Consider the following 16,143-nt stretch of genomic DNA (forward strand, 5'->3'; position numbering starts at 1 on the left):
ATACAACTTCAGAGTGAGAAAATTAGCTTGCAATTTTGTAATATTATGAAACAATATCGATGTGTATATTTATCCACAACTGCATTTACACGTGTATGTGACTAGCCTTGCAATGTAGCTCTCAAGACCCATGTGGATATGAGTCATATGACACAAAAAAACAGCATATTAAATTTCAGATTAATTTTGAGGCAAGAAGAAAAGATGATTATTTTGCTATTTAACATTTCTATGATGCAAATTTGTCGATAAAACAAATCGTTTTCCTGACCCCAAAAAAATTTGATTTATGATCTAAACAACCCCTCCCCCACATACAGACAAAATAACTGAAATCCGTTAACAACATTTTGATTACACCCAAATGTTAGCAAAAAAAAAAAACATTTTGATTACATATTATTTGCAATCTATCCCAGTCTTATTTATTATCCTAGTCTAGTTTTAAATTAAAACTAATGTTTCTGGAATATACTCAGAAATATTAATGTTTTTATTCTGAAAAGTAGAATCATTTAATATCTACCTAAAATAAATGAAAATATTACAAAAATGGTTCTCAAACTAAAAGTTCATTTAAATTTTGAATTAATTTTAAAAAATAAAAGTATCTTATTTAACGAGTGAGTCCATTTGTTTCTTTTACTTAAAATTTAAGCATTTATTTCCGATACATTTTAACTATTATAATGCTATTGATGATATTAGAAAAAATAACCTATAATAGTTTAAAGATGTTGTCATAGGGCTTGCATAGTTTTCAATACATTATTTTGTTCAGATATGTAATTAAGTGTTAATGTATTATTTGTATAATTGACAAACATTTTTTCTTAAGCTAATAAATTGAAGAAAAAAAATATAGTAGTAATAAAGACTGAGAAGAGAGTAGAGACTAGAGAGTGACATAAATAGAAGGACAAAAAGTTAGACCGACCAGCAAAGGGACCATGAAGAGCGTGGGAAGGTAAGTTAGTTGGTCGTTGTTGACGTTTCCTTTCGATGCATGACGAAGGTTCCTCTTTCCTAATCTTTGACCCTGACTTCTTCTTTTTTTAATTCATTTTATTTCACTTATTTTTTTTTCAAACGAAGAACTCGAAGACTAGTGATATACAGTATTAGATGTTATTGAAAAAAATAAAGACGAATATGGATATCAACTTCCTTTTCTTTTCTACTACTTTCTCTCTTTAATCACTTTCGGTACGTAGTTCTTAAAATTATCATTATCCAGCTTTTTCTTTATTATTGTATTTCTCTGGTCGGAAATTCAGGGGAATTATTCTTTGCTTCCTGTGAGAAAAAGAAGTTTCCGTGTTCATATTTCGTTAGTTAAAGTTTATCTTATTCAAGATTTATTATATACTGATCGACATATTATCTAAAAGTGGTTTCGGAAAAATTGTGCCGACTCATTGTTACTAGTATTTTTATTTTGAAACCATCTATTATAACTGCGTTCGTAAGCAATTATTGACAAAAAAAGGCAATTAGTCTGGAGAATCTTTCGAGTATATATTAGTTCTGACTAGTGTATTTCTCTGTCCAAGATTCCTTTCAAGAACTCTTTAGAAAACTAGTACTAAAACACACGTATCTCGAATTTTACTTTCATATCTCAATATTTTGTTTTTATCATGGGTTATTGACAAAAACCCGATACATATCATCGATATAGTCTAAGAACAACCTCATTGAAAAAGTACTCAATGCTAAATATCTTACAAATAAATAAAAACAATTATACTTAAATGGATGGGTCTCTTACATGTTTCTTTCAAAATATCTCGAGGTATCACATGTGATATTTTTTAAAAAGATATCTTAAATTAACATTTTCTAGCTTATTATCCGAAGTTCATACCTTTGCAATAGAGATATCTTAAATTAACATTTTCTAGCTTATTAGAAGTTGATAGTTTTACTGGTAAAACTTTATATCTTAAAAATAAAATTGCCAGGTTTAAATCTTAGTAACTATGGAAAAAATTAGCAACCGGTACTTATCTCTACTCCAAAAAAAATTATTAATTTTGGTCCAAATTCTTTTGCAATAAAACAAATTGTTCCAGTCCGGTACATCTACGATATTTTTATTTTAACTTGTACTGGATAAAATCTTTTACATATGTTATAAAAATACTTATTAGTGTATAACTGAGCAAGCGGTAGAACGAAAACTTTGATTTCTTAATCAATAAAATCATTACTGTTCGTATCAAGCACCCCTAAAAGACAATTTTTCTTTTTGGTTAAAGGCATTGTTTATGTATTTTTCTTGTTAAGAATTTAATATTTGGTATATGTACCGAAGTTCTTACATGAAAAAAAAAACTAAATGGCGCATTATCCGAACAAGATTACTCGTAGCAAAGTCAAAGTTTATAACGATGTATCTTTCACTGCTATGCCAAAATAAATAAAATATTCATTTGGACTTTTTTGGACTTTTATGCTGATAAAAAAAATCACAGGAATCAGTTAATTTAAAAGCACTTCGGCTATTTTAGATATCTTTTACCGCCATCTGCTGTGAAAAAAAGTTAGCCCTGGTCGCTGGTAGGGACGTAGGGGCCAAGGACGTAGGGTATTATTGATTTCGCTGTGGGGACGAAAATCTCATGTTGTTGTCCAAGTTGGGTGAATCTCATTCAATAACGTTGATTCTAGTTAATATTTATTTTTAGGATATTTCCAACTTCATTTAATTTTTCACTCTAAAATAGATTTTAAAGTAAAAATATTATTCTAATAATACTCTATTTTCTACTCTATAATAGAGTAAAAAATGAGTTTACTTTGTATTTAGAATAAATTAATTTTTTTTTCATCACCCTATTTTAACTCTAAAATAAAATATCATTGGAGAATATCACAACTCTATTATAGAGTTACTCTATTTTAAAGTAAAAAATATGATGAACTATTGGAGATCGTCTTATAATATACTCTATTCATTTCGATTTAGTTGTTCGTATTGAAAAAAAATTTCGTTTCAAAATAAGTATTATTTTAGAGTTTTAATGTAAAATTTATTAATAAAAATTTTTATTTTATTTTTCTGTTGGTTGATATATGGTTATATGTATAGGAAATTATGTTTTTATTGTAGAAATATACAAAATCATATGTTTTATTAATCTATGTAAATAAAGCTAGAACGACAATTAAAATAAAAGAGAGAGAGAGAGTATATCTACGGTCGGGACTAGCTTTGTAATTTGTTTACGTATTTAAACCACACTGTTTCCAAAATTAACGTAATCTGTTATCAAGTCTATACTATCGCTTGTGTTGTTTTTGATCAGAAAAACGATCAAGCATATCTCTTACCGTTTCATATATTTTACTGTTCTCTAAACAACTTACTTTGTATGTCGGTCCACTTTGATAATCTTAGTTTTACATCTTTATTTTTAAATGTAAGAATCAGCTTCAATTCAAGAGCCAACAGTACACTTAACCTTATATAACCAATCTTGTTGTCTGCCAAGAGTGTGATATATAGGTAAACACAATATCTATACTTATAAGTTATAAGTTGGTGCCTTGGTGGTTTTATGTCTTTTTTCTTCTAATACGCTGATTTCAATATTCTACAGAAAGCAATGTTCTTTAATCGAGTATTAGCCTGTTACCCTTACACCAAACCAACGTAAAAAATAACCCATGATATTAGCAAAAATAGTATATTTCTTCATTAATTTGTATATGTATTTATATGATTCGTAAGTTACTCGTTATACTATTATTAGAGATAAAAGTATTCCACATCGGAAATTTAATATGATCAATCTACTAATTATCAATTAATTTTAATTTAGAAACTTATAATAAACTCGAATCTAACATGGTATCATAGTATAGATTTTAAATATGTTACACTCTTAATTAATATAACTCTATTTAGATCGGGTATAAATATTGTAATTAACTCGCTCGACCGAGTATAACTGTCTTAAAGTTTTGAAATTTTTGACTGATAAGAGTCATCATCTCGAGGAAGGTATTAGAGATAAAGTATCCCACATCAGAAATTCAATAGAACTCTTAACTAATATTTAAAGGATTAGAACCGATCTATTAATTATCAATTTATTTTAAGTTGAAAGCCTATAATAAACCCGAATCTAACAACTATTTGTGCATCCATTACCCACTGATTGACTACAAGCGATAACCAGAAACGAATTAAACAATCACCCTATTCGGTTCGCTGCGGCTAATGGCGCAATTGAAATTTAAAACATGTAACTTATAAGGTAACTTTTTTTATTCTCTCCAGTCTTTGTTTTCTCTACAAAAATAAGAATAGTAAAAACTTATCTTAATTTTGTTTTCCTTCGTGTTCGTTAAACTTTATAAGATTCATATTTTGTTGGCAATCACTTCTTGAGTTATCTATGTTATTTTGTGTTTGCCTATATTCCACTCCACATCAGTCTTCACAAAACTCAGCTTCTTGTAATACCTCTTCTACGATTTCTTGACTGATATATCTCAACTATGTCAAACCTCTATTTTTTTCATAGCTGGTCGTGGTTATAACATCTACATTCCAATACCAATGTATTTTTTTAAAAGCAAGCAGAACACGATTTATTAGTAAGATACAAACTGAATAAGTAGAATGAGCGGAATATAAAGAAAAAATACAAATATTAAATTGCTGAAACATTTTATATGATTTTATTTCTATTTTTTCTATTGCAATATTTTGATATATGAAATGGATGTATTATGACAAGATTTGGTAATATGTTTTAGCTAAATGTTTTAGTTAGAAGCATTAATATTTTATATAATATGCTAAATCATACATAAAAAGAGAGATTAAAAATTTGGTAAAAATCACTTTTGTACTAATTATTTAGAAGAAGAAAAACAGTGGCAATCATTCATTTATTTCAAAATATAATTTGGAATGAAATTACTTTTGTAATCAAATTTCCTTGCTAAGCACAACAAGATCAGATGCATGTGGACCTACATGATCATTTTTAGATCTTCTAAATACCATTACTGCCGCTGGTTATTATTCTATGCTATTTGATGCATAAAGGTCCGATTCGTTGTGTGAAATATTTTAGCATAAAATAGTTGTAACATAGTGATAAGCGATGTCTAAATGACGGATATATAATCTAACATTTTAGGTTACTCTTGTTATTTTTATAACATCTCACTTTATTATATTATAAAAAGATTGGTACAAGAAATTAATTAGTCACTTAGGTAAGATCATTACATTGAAAGCAAATCATAGAACTTATTATATTCATAAGCTTTCTTGGATAAAATATCTGCTGCTTGATTATTCTCCTTGTTGATATGATCAATAGAAAAACCTGGTAGTTATCCAATGCCTTAAGTCACATAAGTATTCCCCAACTTTGTGCTCTCCTCCATTTTATTCATCACTGAAACTAAGTAATTTCTTATTAGTTTCAAACCATACTTTGCCCAACAAATTGTAGCGCATGACTCTATACATTACATAGCTCCTAGTTTTCAGGTTATTTGTCCATTCCTCCTCCTTCGGTCAGTTATTTCAGGACGAGGGTATAATATGTAACAATTCTAAATTTCTTTTTCAAACAAAAATATTTTAAAAAAATTATTGTGCATGTGACATATTTTGTCACATCGTCCACATATGTTAAATTAAAGTACGTAGGAAATATTTTTGCCGTAAAAAAATAGGATCCCGAAGATCCAAGGTGACTGCAAAATTACAAGAGATTCGCTACTAATAGTATAAAATCATTGAGTAATTTAATCATGGTTTTAAGTTAAGGCCTAGACCACATTCAACTATTCAAGTATACATCGGGCACATTAGATCATATTTATATAGGATTAAGGGGTTTGTAATTGTATAAAGAAAACCAGATTCACAAAGTTTTTAGAGTATTTGTACTCCCTACACACAACTTCTCACCTATTTGCATTCTATACCCTATTTCCCTTCAATTTTTTTCCCCCCAATACTACCATTTTCCCCCAATTCAATGGTATCCCACTCTTTTTAGGGTATTGAGCTAATTTGCTCAAGTTTTTACCATAGAAAATAAATAAATAAATTTATTTTGCTAATAAGAATTAAAAATTTAGTCAGAAATAAAAATTGTTAAATCAAAACAACATATTATCTTACCCTTTTTACCTTTTAAGGGTGTATATATGTCTTTCGAATTTGGCATATAAAACACATAGATACTAGTATAATAAATTATATTTCTGTAGTTTTGTATAATTTAGCATTTTAATTTCAATAGTTTAATGAAATTTTAATCTAAAAATCAGGTCCGTCATTAACTTCCATTACAAACCTCCTCCAGCACATAAAATGTATATAGGAAAGTATCCCGTTGCCAAATCTTCTAGTGAAGTATTTATTCAGTAATTAGTAAAAATATATAAAACTTACACTATCAAATGATTTCAAGTTGCATAGTAACTACGACTCATGGATTTCATGATAAATGAACTTAGAAGCTACTTCAAGAGGCCTTGTGCTATTTCAAAACAGTGCAATAATGAAACTGTTTATCATTGTTTATTTAAAAAAGTATTACCATATTTATGTGGAGAATTCCTTAAATTACATAGATACTTATCAATTATCAGCTATCTTTAAGATATACTCCCTCCGTTCCTAAAAGATGTACGTTCTACAAAAAAAAATTGTTTCAAAAAGATACATTTTTTACCTTTTCAATGTATGATTTTATGAAAAATTGTAAGTTTCAAAAAAATTAATGATGTTTATTGAATTTCTATTGGCTAAAAGTTATGGAAAATTGTTATTCACAAAAAACAAAGCATATTTAATGAGTTTTCTTAATATATGTGAAAAGTCTATAATATGTATCTTTTAAAAACAGAGAGAGTACAATTTTTTGGCTACTACAAATCGATATCGTTACATACTCGATTAGTGAACTGGTTAAACGGATGCATTAAATATCTTTACTTAATTACTAGGCGATGATTGTTTATGGCCTAATAGAATATATTAATCCGGAGCGCGATCGCATGCATTAGTTAATACCGTTGCTGAAATTGCGGTGCGCAGGGCTCTATATAAGTCCCGTATCCGTAGGACCCGGCACAAAAATCAGTTTATTTTCAAAATTATAATAATAATGTACTTCGAAATATAGTTTATGTGAAAATCTTTAGTATAAATATTGTCTAAAATGAATAACGAATTTACAAGTATAAGTATTTAGGGATTGACTTGAAACAATGCAAATTTGTAACTTAATAACATTATTATTTAGAAATCATAATTAGATGCAAATAAATTACAATATCGTAAATTTTTGCAAAATGAATTGAATTATTATTTTTAGTTAATAATTTATATGATAAAATATACCTATGTTAAAATATTTGATAAGAAAAGCAAATATGTATCTAATATAATATATAAGATATGTTATAATGTATTTATTGATCTGCTATTTCATCTATATAGTCCGTATCAAATTATACGTTCTTCGCATTTTTTACAAATTAGGTTTTCTTTATAGTATACACACTTACACAGCTGTCGTCATGGTAAAAACATAATCATAAAATAAAAAGTGTAACTAATAAATTTTAACTATCTTAATCACATTTCTAATTAAATATATCCATTTTAATGATTTATGCTAATATTTATTCAATTATTCCTTTGTTTTACTAATTTCTGACATTAGTCATGTTTGTAATGGTATTTTCAAAATGATGAGATATTGCTACCTTTCACAAGGACATTTTACAATTATTAGTTGCATATGATACTAGATATAATTAACTCACATGAATCAGTCATTTATTGCTTACTAGTTTCAACCTATGATTATTAAAAAATTATGTATCAAAATTCAAAAAGCGTATCTAAAGATTATTTCTCTTAATTATTTAAATTATTTAAATATTAACCTTCAAATTTTATATACTTTATAATTGTAAACAATTTTTGATATTTCTTCATGTGCTCTTATTTGATTCCAATTATCTATTTTATGATAGTTGTGTTTTAAAAAGTAATAACGAGTTAAAATAGAATAGCACTACATAACAAGTATGCAGCAACAGGTAATAGATGTGCAGTGGCCCAACTGCCCATGGCCATGGTAATTTGGTAAGTCAAAATTCTTAATAATAAATAAATGTGTAATTTTTTTTAATGCTAGAGACATATCTTATATTTTAAAAAATATTTAAGAATCTGAATTTCAGTTAACAAAACTACCCTTAACTCAAGAAAATTTGGGAGGGTATTACAACAACTCCAGGAGTCCTGTTGACGACAGATTTGGGAAGGTATCACTGGACCAGGACAAAACAAAACTATAATTACCACTATATTTTAAAACTAGACAAACATGGTTGTATTTTTAACAAATCTCCACAAAAAAGAAAGAAAAACGATTAGATATGAAAACTGTGCATTGACGACAAATTAGCTAGAAAAAGGAAACAATGTCCTAATCAAAATACCTCCAAATGTTAACACTGTGTAAGATAACCAGTCCTTTTCATTCCTGTAAGATTAAAAAAAAAACAATAGTACATAAAATGAAAAAAGTCGAGAGAGAAAAATGCTTTAGGTGTTAATTAAATATGAAACATGACACACCTTCTCTTCAACTTTCAAAGGTGAACGAACACTGGCTTGCTTATAAAAAGGGCATTCACCATCTCTCGTTCAATTCGCAAATTGGATAAAAGTCTCTACTTTAAATTCTCGTTTTATAAAAATTAGGTGAGCCTAATACCATTTCTTTCCTCTAACTTAATTTTGGTCGTTCACTTCTAATTTCACTACACTTTCAACTCTTAACATACTAAAAATTTCAAGATGTCAGATTCTTCTGTTTCTTTCCTGCTCCTCTCTGTTTTAAACAACCAAACCTTCTTGTTTTTATACATACAAACATACACTTTTTTCTCAGCCTTCCTTTGCTTTTGCTAGTTACTTGGGACAGATTGTATTAGCACAACTAATCAGGACATAGAAATGAAATATGTCAGATTTGTAACAATAATATATTTTTTCTGAGCTTTTACAACCGTTGGACAAAACCAAAAGCTGGATGCTTTCTCTTTGCTTATATACTCTGTTTTATCTATTACACTTTTACTTAGAAAAGTTTTTTTCTTTCTCTTTTTCAGGAAACCGACTTGAGCAAAACTATATTTCAGACGAAGTGGTTAAGGAAGCAAAAGCAAGAAGATGAAGTACGTAGTGGTTTCAGGTGGAGTGGTGAGTGGACTCGGAAAAGGAGTCACGGCGAGTAGCATCGGTCTCATCCTCAAATCATGTGGATTCCGAGTCACCGCCATTAAAATTGGTCTCTTTTCTCTCCTTATTACAACAACCTTTGTGGTTGTTTCTTTCATGTGTGTAATAAGGAACATGTCTCCTGTTTCTTATGTTTTCTTCAAGCAAAGTTAGTTTCTTTTCTTTCACTTTTTGCTTTTGATTTTTTTTCTCCCAACGAAAAAAAAAGTTTCAGATTTGATTTTATTAGGCCCCAGTAAAAACTTTGAAAAGGAGTTTCCTTTTTCCTCACGCGTGTAGAAAAGTTTAGAAGCAAAAAGATTCCAAAGATTTTTTTTTCTTTTTTTTTTCACTGTGTTGAAATTCTCATGACAAAAGTTTAACACTTTTTTTTTGTTTTTGAGAAAAGTTTAACACTTTCATGATTATTTTTACAGATCCTTACTTAAACATTGATGCTGGGACCATGTCACCTATTGAACATGGTGAAGTTTACGTCTTGGACGATGGAGGCGAGGTACTACAACATTTAATGAATTCTTTGCTCTGTTTCTTATAATGGAAATGCCATTCAAATTAGTTAGGTCCAACAACCTTTAAAATAATAATGAATTTTCTCTTCTTTTTTTTGTTGTTTTATTTTTAATAAAAAAAAGGTTGATCTTGATCTTGGGAACTATGAGAGGTTCATGGACATTAAGCTGACCCGTGAAAACAACATAACTACCGGAAAAGTTTATAAGGTATTGTTTCTTTGTGGATGCTTATGAACAACAATTTGAATTTGAGTTTTTGAAGTTTGACGTTGACATTTTGTGAACAGCATGTGCTTGAGAAAGAGAGGAGAGGAGATTATCTTGGGAAGACTGTTCAGGTACGTAGAAGAACAAGCTTAATATATACCTACAGGTCCTACACCATGTGTTTGATGAAAACCCTCTGACAAAGACTTGAATCTCTTTTGTTGGGGTTGTGCAGGTTGTTCCTCATATCACCGATGCTATTCAAGAATGGATTGAGCGTGCAGCTAAGATTCCAGTTGATGGACAGTCAGGTCCAGCTGATGTCTGTGTCATAGAACTTGGTGGAACAATAGGTATTTTGATTTAGTTCACTTCATTAGGACTTCAACTCATGTCAGGTTTAGTTTAAAAACATGAACCTCTTTGAATTTTTGCAGGAGATATAGAGTCCATGCCTTTTATTGAAGCTCTTGGGCAGTTCTCCTATCGTGTTGGTAAGAAATGGTTTTGTGTGTATCTTGTTCTTTTTGAGTTATAACACTAAAAACGCTTACTTAAGATGTGTGTGTTTAACCTTTTTCAGGCTCTGAGAATTTTTGCTTGATCCATGTCAGTCTCGTGCCTGTATTGAATGTTGTTGGTGAACAGGCAAGTTTTCTTGAGTCTTGTTTCTTTTGGAGTTTTCATCCTAACGATGTCTAACATAATGTGGTTTAACTGCTTACAGAAGACTAAACCAACGCAACATAGCGTTAAGGATTTAAGAGGCCTTGGCTTGAGCCCTAACATCTTGGCTTGCAGGAGCACAAAGGTTCCATCCTTGTTAAATTCTTTTATTTTGGTCACGTTTGTTCTTTAATCTTGGCTCTAAGTTCTTACATTGATTTTGCAGCCACTTGAAGATAACGTGAAGGCCAAACTCTCCCAGTTTTGCCAAGTTCCGGTATGTAATATTTACAAGACAGAACTGAATTTAACTCTTTGCTAGTGCAGACATTGTTAAAGAAGAGATTATTTATTTGCAGATGGAGAACATTGTCACTCTCTATGATTGCCCCAACATTTGGCACATTCCATTGCTTCTCAAAGTGAGCAGCTTTCTCATTCCACCATACTGGTAAACAGGTTGTTCTCAGCACTAACATCTTTATGTTTAAACTTGTCTGAGCAGGAACAAAAGGCACACGAGGCGATTCTGCGTGTCCTGAACCTTACAGGGTTTGTCTCGCTTACTCATATTCTTTGTATAGATTGGTTCATTAATTTAAATGCTGATTCTTATGGGAATATAATTGTAACAGTATTGCGAAGGAGCCTGCATTAGAGGAATGGTCTCTGATGGCTAGAATGAGCGACAAGCTGCATGTTCCGGTGTGTGTGCAACTTGTTCTATCATGACTTAGTTGATCTCACTGGTTTTCATCTAGAGACTGACTTCATTTATGTTTTGAGGATTTTTTTCAGGTAAGAATTGCTGTGGTTGGGAAGTACACTGAGCTCTTGGATTCATATCTTTCCATCCACAAGGTACCACTTTGTCAGCATACATCAATCTTATCAACTAGAACCATATATCCAAAAGCCTCTCTATGACCAAACTCCTCAGAAGCTATCTTTTAAATATCTTGTTTGTTCATGAGCAGGCTCTCTTGCACGCTTCTGTGGCTAGGCGCAAGAAACTTGTCATAGATTGGATTCCAGCTAGTGATCTTGAACAAGGGGCCAAGAAAGAGGTATGTTTTACACTTTACACTAATCTCTTGCTCACTACACAAGACACTGAACCAAAAAGATCCCTCTATGCAGAATCCAGATGCATATAAGGCAGCGTGGAAGTTACTCAAGGGTGCTGATGGTATTCTTGTGCCTGGAGGTTTTGGAAACAGAGGTGTACAAGGAAAGATTCTTGCAGCGAAACACGCCAGAGAAAACAAAGTTCCATACCTTGGTATCTGTCTAGGTATGCAACTCGCTGTGGTCGAGTACGCAAGAAACGTACTTGGTTTGCCAGATGCAAACAGCGCTGAACTCGATCCCAACACCAAGAACCCTTGTGTTATCTTCATGCCTGAGGTATGTTCTCTTACACATTTTTCTCTCTTAAGAGTTTCAACAAACTCCAGTCTACTTACTTTATGATACCGTGTGATTCAAGCAGGGCTCGACAACTCATATGGGAGGCACTATGAGGTTAGGCTCAAGAAGAACTTACTTTCAAAGCAAGGACTCCAAATCAGCAAAACTGTAAGAACTTGATTCTTCCACAAGTATGCATCTTAGAGTTTAACTGATACGTCATTCTTGGGAATGTTTCAGATATGGGAACAGAAGTTTTGTCGATGAGAGACACCGACACAGATATGAGGTACTTTAAGCATCTTTCAGATTATAGTAAACAGTTATCTCTTCTACAGTTTAATCTAAAGCCACCAAATGTTCTCTTCCAGGTGAATCCAGCTATGGTTCCACGTTTTGAGAGCTCTGGACTCACATTCCCAGGAAAAGACGAGACAGGTCAGCGAATGGAGATCGTTGAGCTGCCAAACCATCCGTTTTACGTTGGAGCTCAGTTCCATCCTGAGTACAAATCAAGACCTGGCAAACCATCTCCTCTCTTCCTAGGTAAAAAAAAGAAACAAACACAAAATCTTGTAACACTTTCTTTATGTAATGCATACTTATTAACCAAACCTTATTGTGCAGGACTCATTGGAGCAGCTAGTGGAGAGCTAGACAATGTACTGCAACAAAGCTGCCAAGAAAGCGTCGTCTCACGTCCTCACTCCAACGGGAAGCTCGAGAGGCTTTACTGGAAAGGTGCAGCGAAAAAGCCAGTCAGTGTTGTATACAGTGTGTGTGATCGTGTCTGCTCATGAAGATGGCTGCATCAACGATGACTTTCTCTCTATAAAAAGATGTTTTATCCGGATTTTTTTTAACGTGGATTGCTTCGCTTATGGAGGAAGAGAGAAGGCTGTACAGTTTGAGGATTGGCTTTTTATTTGAGATGTGTTTCTTAAGATTATGAAGAAGGAGAACAGTAAACACAAGCAGCATTAGAATAGTATACCTTTGTCTTTTGTAATCGGTTATATTTAGAGAGTCTATGTGATTAACTCTCTTTCTGCTGCTGCTGTGTTTCTTGGATTCTTATGTAGTAGCTTATCTTTTGTGTTGTTTTTCTTGTTTTTGGGTTATTTAAACATTTCCAGAGAAGTTTTTTGATTTCTCTGTATGTTAATGTAGCTTCTATGTTATTTGAATGGTTATGTTATATTTACTAGCTATCTTCTTTTTCCTTGGTTAACACTCCATTGAAGAAGCTTTGCCTCACCTTTCTTGAAAGATGTTACCAAAACTAATATAGGGATTATAATTTGATGTTAAGTTGTGGAGTCTATTTAACTTCATTTTTGTTGGAAATATTTGGTCTGGCTAATAACTAGTTATCTATTCTTTGCTGTCTATATATAGTCAAAGATTGTGTGAGAGTCCATTAAAGCTTCTTCAGTGACTTGGGGTCGTATTGTTACCTAAACTAATATAGAGACATATCTGGCTAATACCTGTTAAAGTTAGGGGGCTGTTTGCAAATATGTTTTCTTTTTATTTGTCTATGGGCCGACTTTTCTTGTTAAAAGCCCAGGCCCATATTTAAAAGCGCGCGCTACCTCCTGCCGTGGCGGGAATCTGGTGAATGTCGTTTCTCTCGTCTGATCCGAATCAACACGACAACACCAACTGTTCGATGAAATGTCTTTCAGAAACTTCGTCCTGATTCATTTAACTCACTAGTTTCTCGCATTCATCACTGGTAAGGGCTTTCGTGATCTTCAATCTTTACTCGCTCTAGCTCTCGTTTACTTGAGTGGGTGATGTACGCTTCTTCAACCGTTAACTGTGACTTCATTTATTGGTGTCAGAGTCGTAGGATTTGGGCTTACTAAAAGCTTGAAGATAATATGAGTTCTACTGTTTGGTGGGAAGGAGTTGAGAAGACACGAGTCCTCATTTCCCCTGGTTCCTTTCTTCTACCTCATATTTTTTGTTTTATTTGTTAACATAAAGGACTTCAATTATGCATTGGTGTAGGAATGTCATGAGCATTACTTTTTGTTTTATCATAATAAAAATGATGTTGCTGAGTATTTTTCGTTTCATATGTGAAGATTTAGGATGTGGAGGAAACAAACCTGGAGAACTATTAACACTACGCCATCCAAAATCAGGTAATGTGATGTTGATTATTGACAATATTGCTATATAGTGTTTTGTAGGGCAAAAAAATAACTATAGTTAGTAACATGTTATGTACATGTTGTTTGATATATTTGCTTATATGGGCAGAAAATGGAACCTGCTACCTTTTTAATAACGGCATGCTTCAAGAGATTCAATGGTTTAAGCAATCATATGGTTCTTGGTTCCTGGGAGATTACATTTCTCAAGGTAAATCACACTGTTGATTATTAAGTGTAGATGAATGCTTACCTCCTAGAGGATGCAAGCCTGCAATGTTCATGAGTCATGACTGTTCTCATGTTACAGATGGAAGCTTATATATGGCTACTCCGGTTGATCCTGTTTTCATCTTGTTGCCTGTTTTCGACCAAGCAAGAATGAAGGTCACTCACTCTATATGCTCCTTGGCTCTTCTCAATTTCACTATTACTTTCCTGTCTGACTTTAATTGTCATTCTGTAGAAAGGTGATGATCCTGGAAAGTTCAGGCAACTGGATGAGATTTTATTTGTGGAAGGATATCCTGAATATCAACATCTGTTGTCACTTGCAGAGAAGTGTATGGAGATCGTTTGTCAAACTCAAGGTTAATTGTTCTTCTTTGGTTTTGAAAATCATGGTTGCACTTGCACACGCTCCTTGGTGATCTCTAGTAGTTCAGTACCCTTATTCCTGTTTCATCTCTTCTTGCAGAGGTTGGATCTATGAAGTTCTATCGGCTTGATAACTCGAAAGTTTTAGCTTGGTTAACTTGTAAGGTATGATGCTCTTTGTTGTCAGAACATGATTGATTTACTGCAGCCTTTTAACGCAGGCACTCTAACTTGTTTTCTTTCACATTCTGTGATTCTTGTCCTTCTGTTTTCTTCATATGTTTAAGGTGCATGCAATTTAATGAACGCAGGTGCGCTCTTTAAAGAAGGCTCTACCGGCATTAGACAAGAACTATGCAGCTCAAGATGAGAAACAAACATGTGAGTAGTTAAAACAGAAACCATTTCTTTTCTTGACGTTGACCCTTTCAAGAGGTGATGTTATATGGCATTTTACTGATATCGCCTTTGAAATGTGCAGTGGTGGATGCAGTTTCAATCGTGGGAGAGTACCTGAAGACAGAGCCTTGGTTGAAGCTTCTCTATGATTGTCTTGGGTACCTTTTTTTTTGTCAAAGAAAATCTGAAATCCTTCATTCACTTAGCATAAGAAAATCATAAGTTCTTACAACGATGTTGATTATGTAATGTTTATCTTGCAGACTCGAGTTTGTTGACCCAACGACGAAAGAAACCAATACGGAGACCTTTCCAAATGCAATTGAGAATAAAATGGAATACTCAAACTCATTACAGGTGTGTGTGCGTATGTTTCACTGCACAACCTGTAGACAATTAGTTCATATCGTTGGTGTACCTTGTTCTTGTTGACTTAAAAAGGAAATGTCTTTTGGTCTAATTAGGAGAAAGCAAACAAGAAGACAGGAAAACATGGGAAACAGACAAAGCAAGCAAAGGTAGAGACTGGATCAAAGAACATAAGGGATATGTTCTCAAGGGCTTGTAAGAAAAAGTGCTGACAACATCCAGCTACTTATGATTGTTATTTTTAGCTTTCAGCTATTCTCTTTGCTTAGCTAGCAACATCTTAAACAAAGACCGAGTCACATTTTATTTGAATTATCAGTTTCTAACTAGTATTTCTTATTAGCTGAAATATGTATTACTCTTTGCTACAAGAATTTGCTTATATATGAAAACCATTCTAAACTCAAGATCATAAGTTCATAACAAGTGCTATTCGTTTGCTCTCCGTTGTAACATGTTGCGGCTCCGTAAAGAGGTACTAATGGGCCTGTGGGCCTAGCCCATCACGTGGCTG

The 16,143-nt window shown here is 32.3% G+C and overlaps 2 protein-coding genes across 5 annotated transcripts; both read left to right on the top strand.

Annotated features, from left to right (window-relative positions):
- Window positions 1-8,537: 8,537 nt before the first annotated feature.
- LOC103858122 (CTP synthase) lies at window positions 8,538-13,289 on the top strand. 2 transcript variants are annotated; one of them, XM_009135419.3, is made up of 20 exons: window positions 8,538-8,764; window positions 9,175-9,353; window positions 9,721-9,800; window positions 9,940-10,026; window positions 10,107-10,157; window positions 10,262-10,379; window positions 10,464-10,520; window positions 10,610-10,674; window positions 10,754-10,837; window positions 10,919-10,969; window positions 11,052-11,114; window positions 11,198-11,244; window positions 11,328-11,397; window positions 11,491-11,553; window positions 11,670-11,759; window positions 11,833-12,099; window positions 12,185-12,270; window positions 12,343-12,391; window positions 12,474-12,648; window positions 12,730-13,289. In XM_009135419.3, exons 2-20 carry the CDS (start codon window positions 9,236-9,238, stop codon window positions 12,900-12,902), a joined length of 1,794 nt encoding a protein of 597 aa, XP_009133667.1. In that variant the 5' UTR covers window positions 8,538-8,764; window positions 9,175-9,235; the 3' UTR covers window positions 12,903-13,289. The 2 variants fall into 2 exon arrangements, with proteins under 2 accessions (XP_009133667.1, XP_009133673.1); XM_009135425.3 differs by lacking the exon at window positions 8,538-8,764 and adding an exon at window positions 8,809-9,028 and having other exon boundaries at window positions 12,730-13,147.
- Window positions 13,290-13,636: 347 nt separating this feature from the next.
- On the top strand, window positions 13,637-16,012 carry LOC103858140 (ribonuclease H2 subunit B). 3 transcript variants are annotated; one of them, XM_009135444.3, is made up of 11 exons: window positions 13,637-13,840; window positions 13,958-14,046; window positions 14,196-14,255; window positions 14,374-14,475; window positions 14,575-14,651; window positions 14,731-14,854; window positions 14,962-15,026; window positions 15,173-15,242; window positions 15,343-15,418; window positions 15,524-15,617; window positions 15,725-16,012. In XM_009135444.3, the coding sequence occupies exons 2-11, from the start codon at window positions 13,989-13,991 to the stop codon at window positions 15,839-15,841; spliced, it is 843 nt and encodes a 280-aa protein (XP_009133692.1). In that variant the 5' UTR covers window positions 13,637-13,840; window positions 13,958-13,988; the 3' UTR covers window positions 15,842-16,012. The 3 variants fall into 3 exon arrangements, with proteins under 3 accessions (XP_009133692.1, XP_033130555.1, XP_009133685.1); XM_033274664.1 differs by having other exon boundaries at window positions 13,697-13,840; window positions 13,950-14,046; window positions 15,524-15,627; XM_009135437.3 differs by having other exon boundaries at window positions 13,703-13,840; window positions 13,950-14,046.
- The last annotated feature ends 131 nt before the right edge of the window (window positions 16,013-16,143 follow it).

Source organism: Brassica rapa, chromosome A01 (genome assembly GCF_000309985.2).
Source record: "Brassica rapa cultivar Chiifu-401-42 chromosome A01, CAAS_Brap_v3.01, whole genome shotgun sequence".
Classification (NCBI taxonomy): domain Eukaryota; kingdom Viridiplantae; phylum Streptophyta; class Magnoliopsida; order Brassicales; family Brassicaceae; genus Brassica; species Brassica rapa.

What these genes read in the sequence shown, in the direction of transcription:
- LOC103858122 (XM_009135419.3), top strand. Translation starts at nt 9,236, where the DNA reads ATGAAGTACGTAGTGGTTTCAGGTGGAGTGGTGAGTGGACTCGGAAAA. An exon ending in AGTCACCGCCATTAAAATTG is followed by an intron (nt 9,354 to 9,720) that starts GTCTCTTTTCTC and finishes TTATTTTTACAG; the next exon opens with ATCCTTACTTAAACATTGAT. An exon ending in TGAATGTTGTTGGTGAACAG is followed by an intron (nt 10,675 to 10,753) that starts GCAAGTTTTCTT and finishes AACTGCTTACAG; the next exon opens with AAGACTAAACCAACGCAACA.
- LOC103858140 (XM_009135444.3), top strand. Translation starts at nt 13,989, where the DNA reads ATGAGTTCTACTGTTTGGTGGGAAGGAGTTGAGAAGACACGAGTCCTC. An exon ending in TCAAGATGAGAAACAAACAT is followed by an intron (nt 15,243 to 15,342) that starts GTGAGTAGTTAA and finishes TGAAATGTGCAG; the next exon opens with TGGTGGATGCAGTTTCAATC. An exon ending in AATACTCAAACTCATTACAG is followed by an intron (nt 15,618 to 15,724) that starts GTGTGTGTGCGT and finishes TGGTCTAATTAG; the next exon opens with GAGAAAGCAAACAAGAAGAC.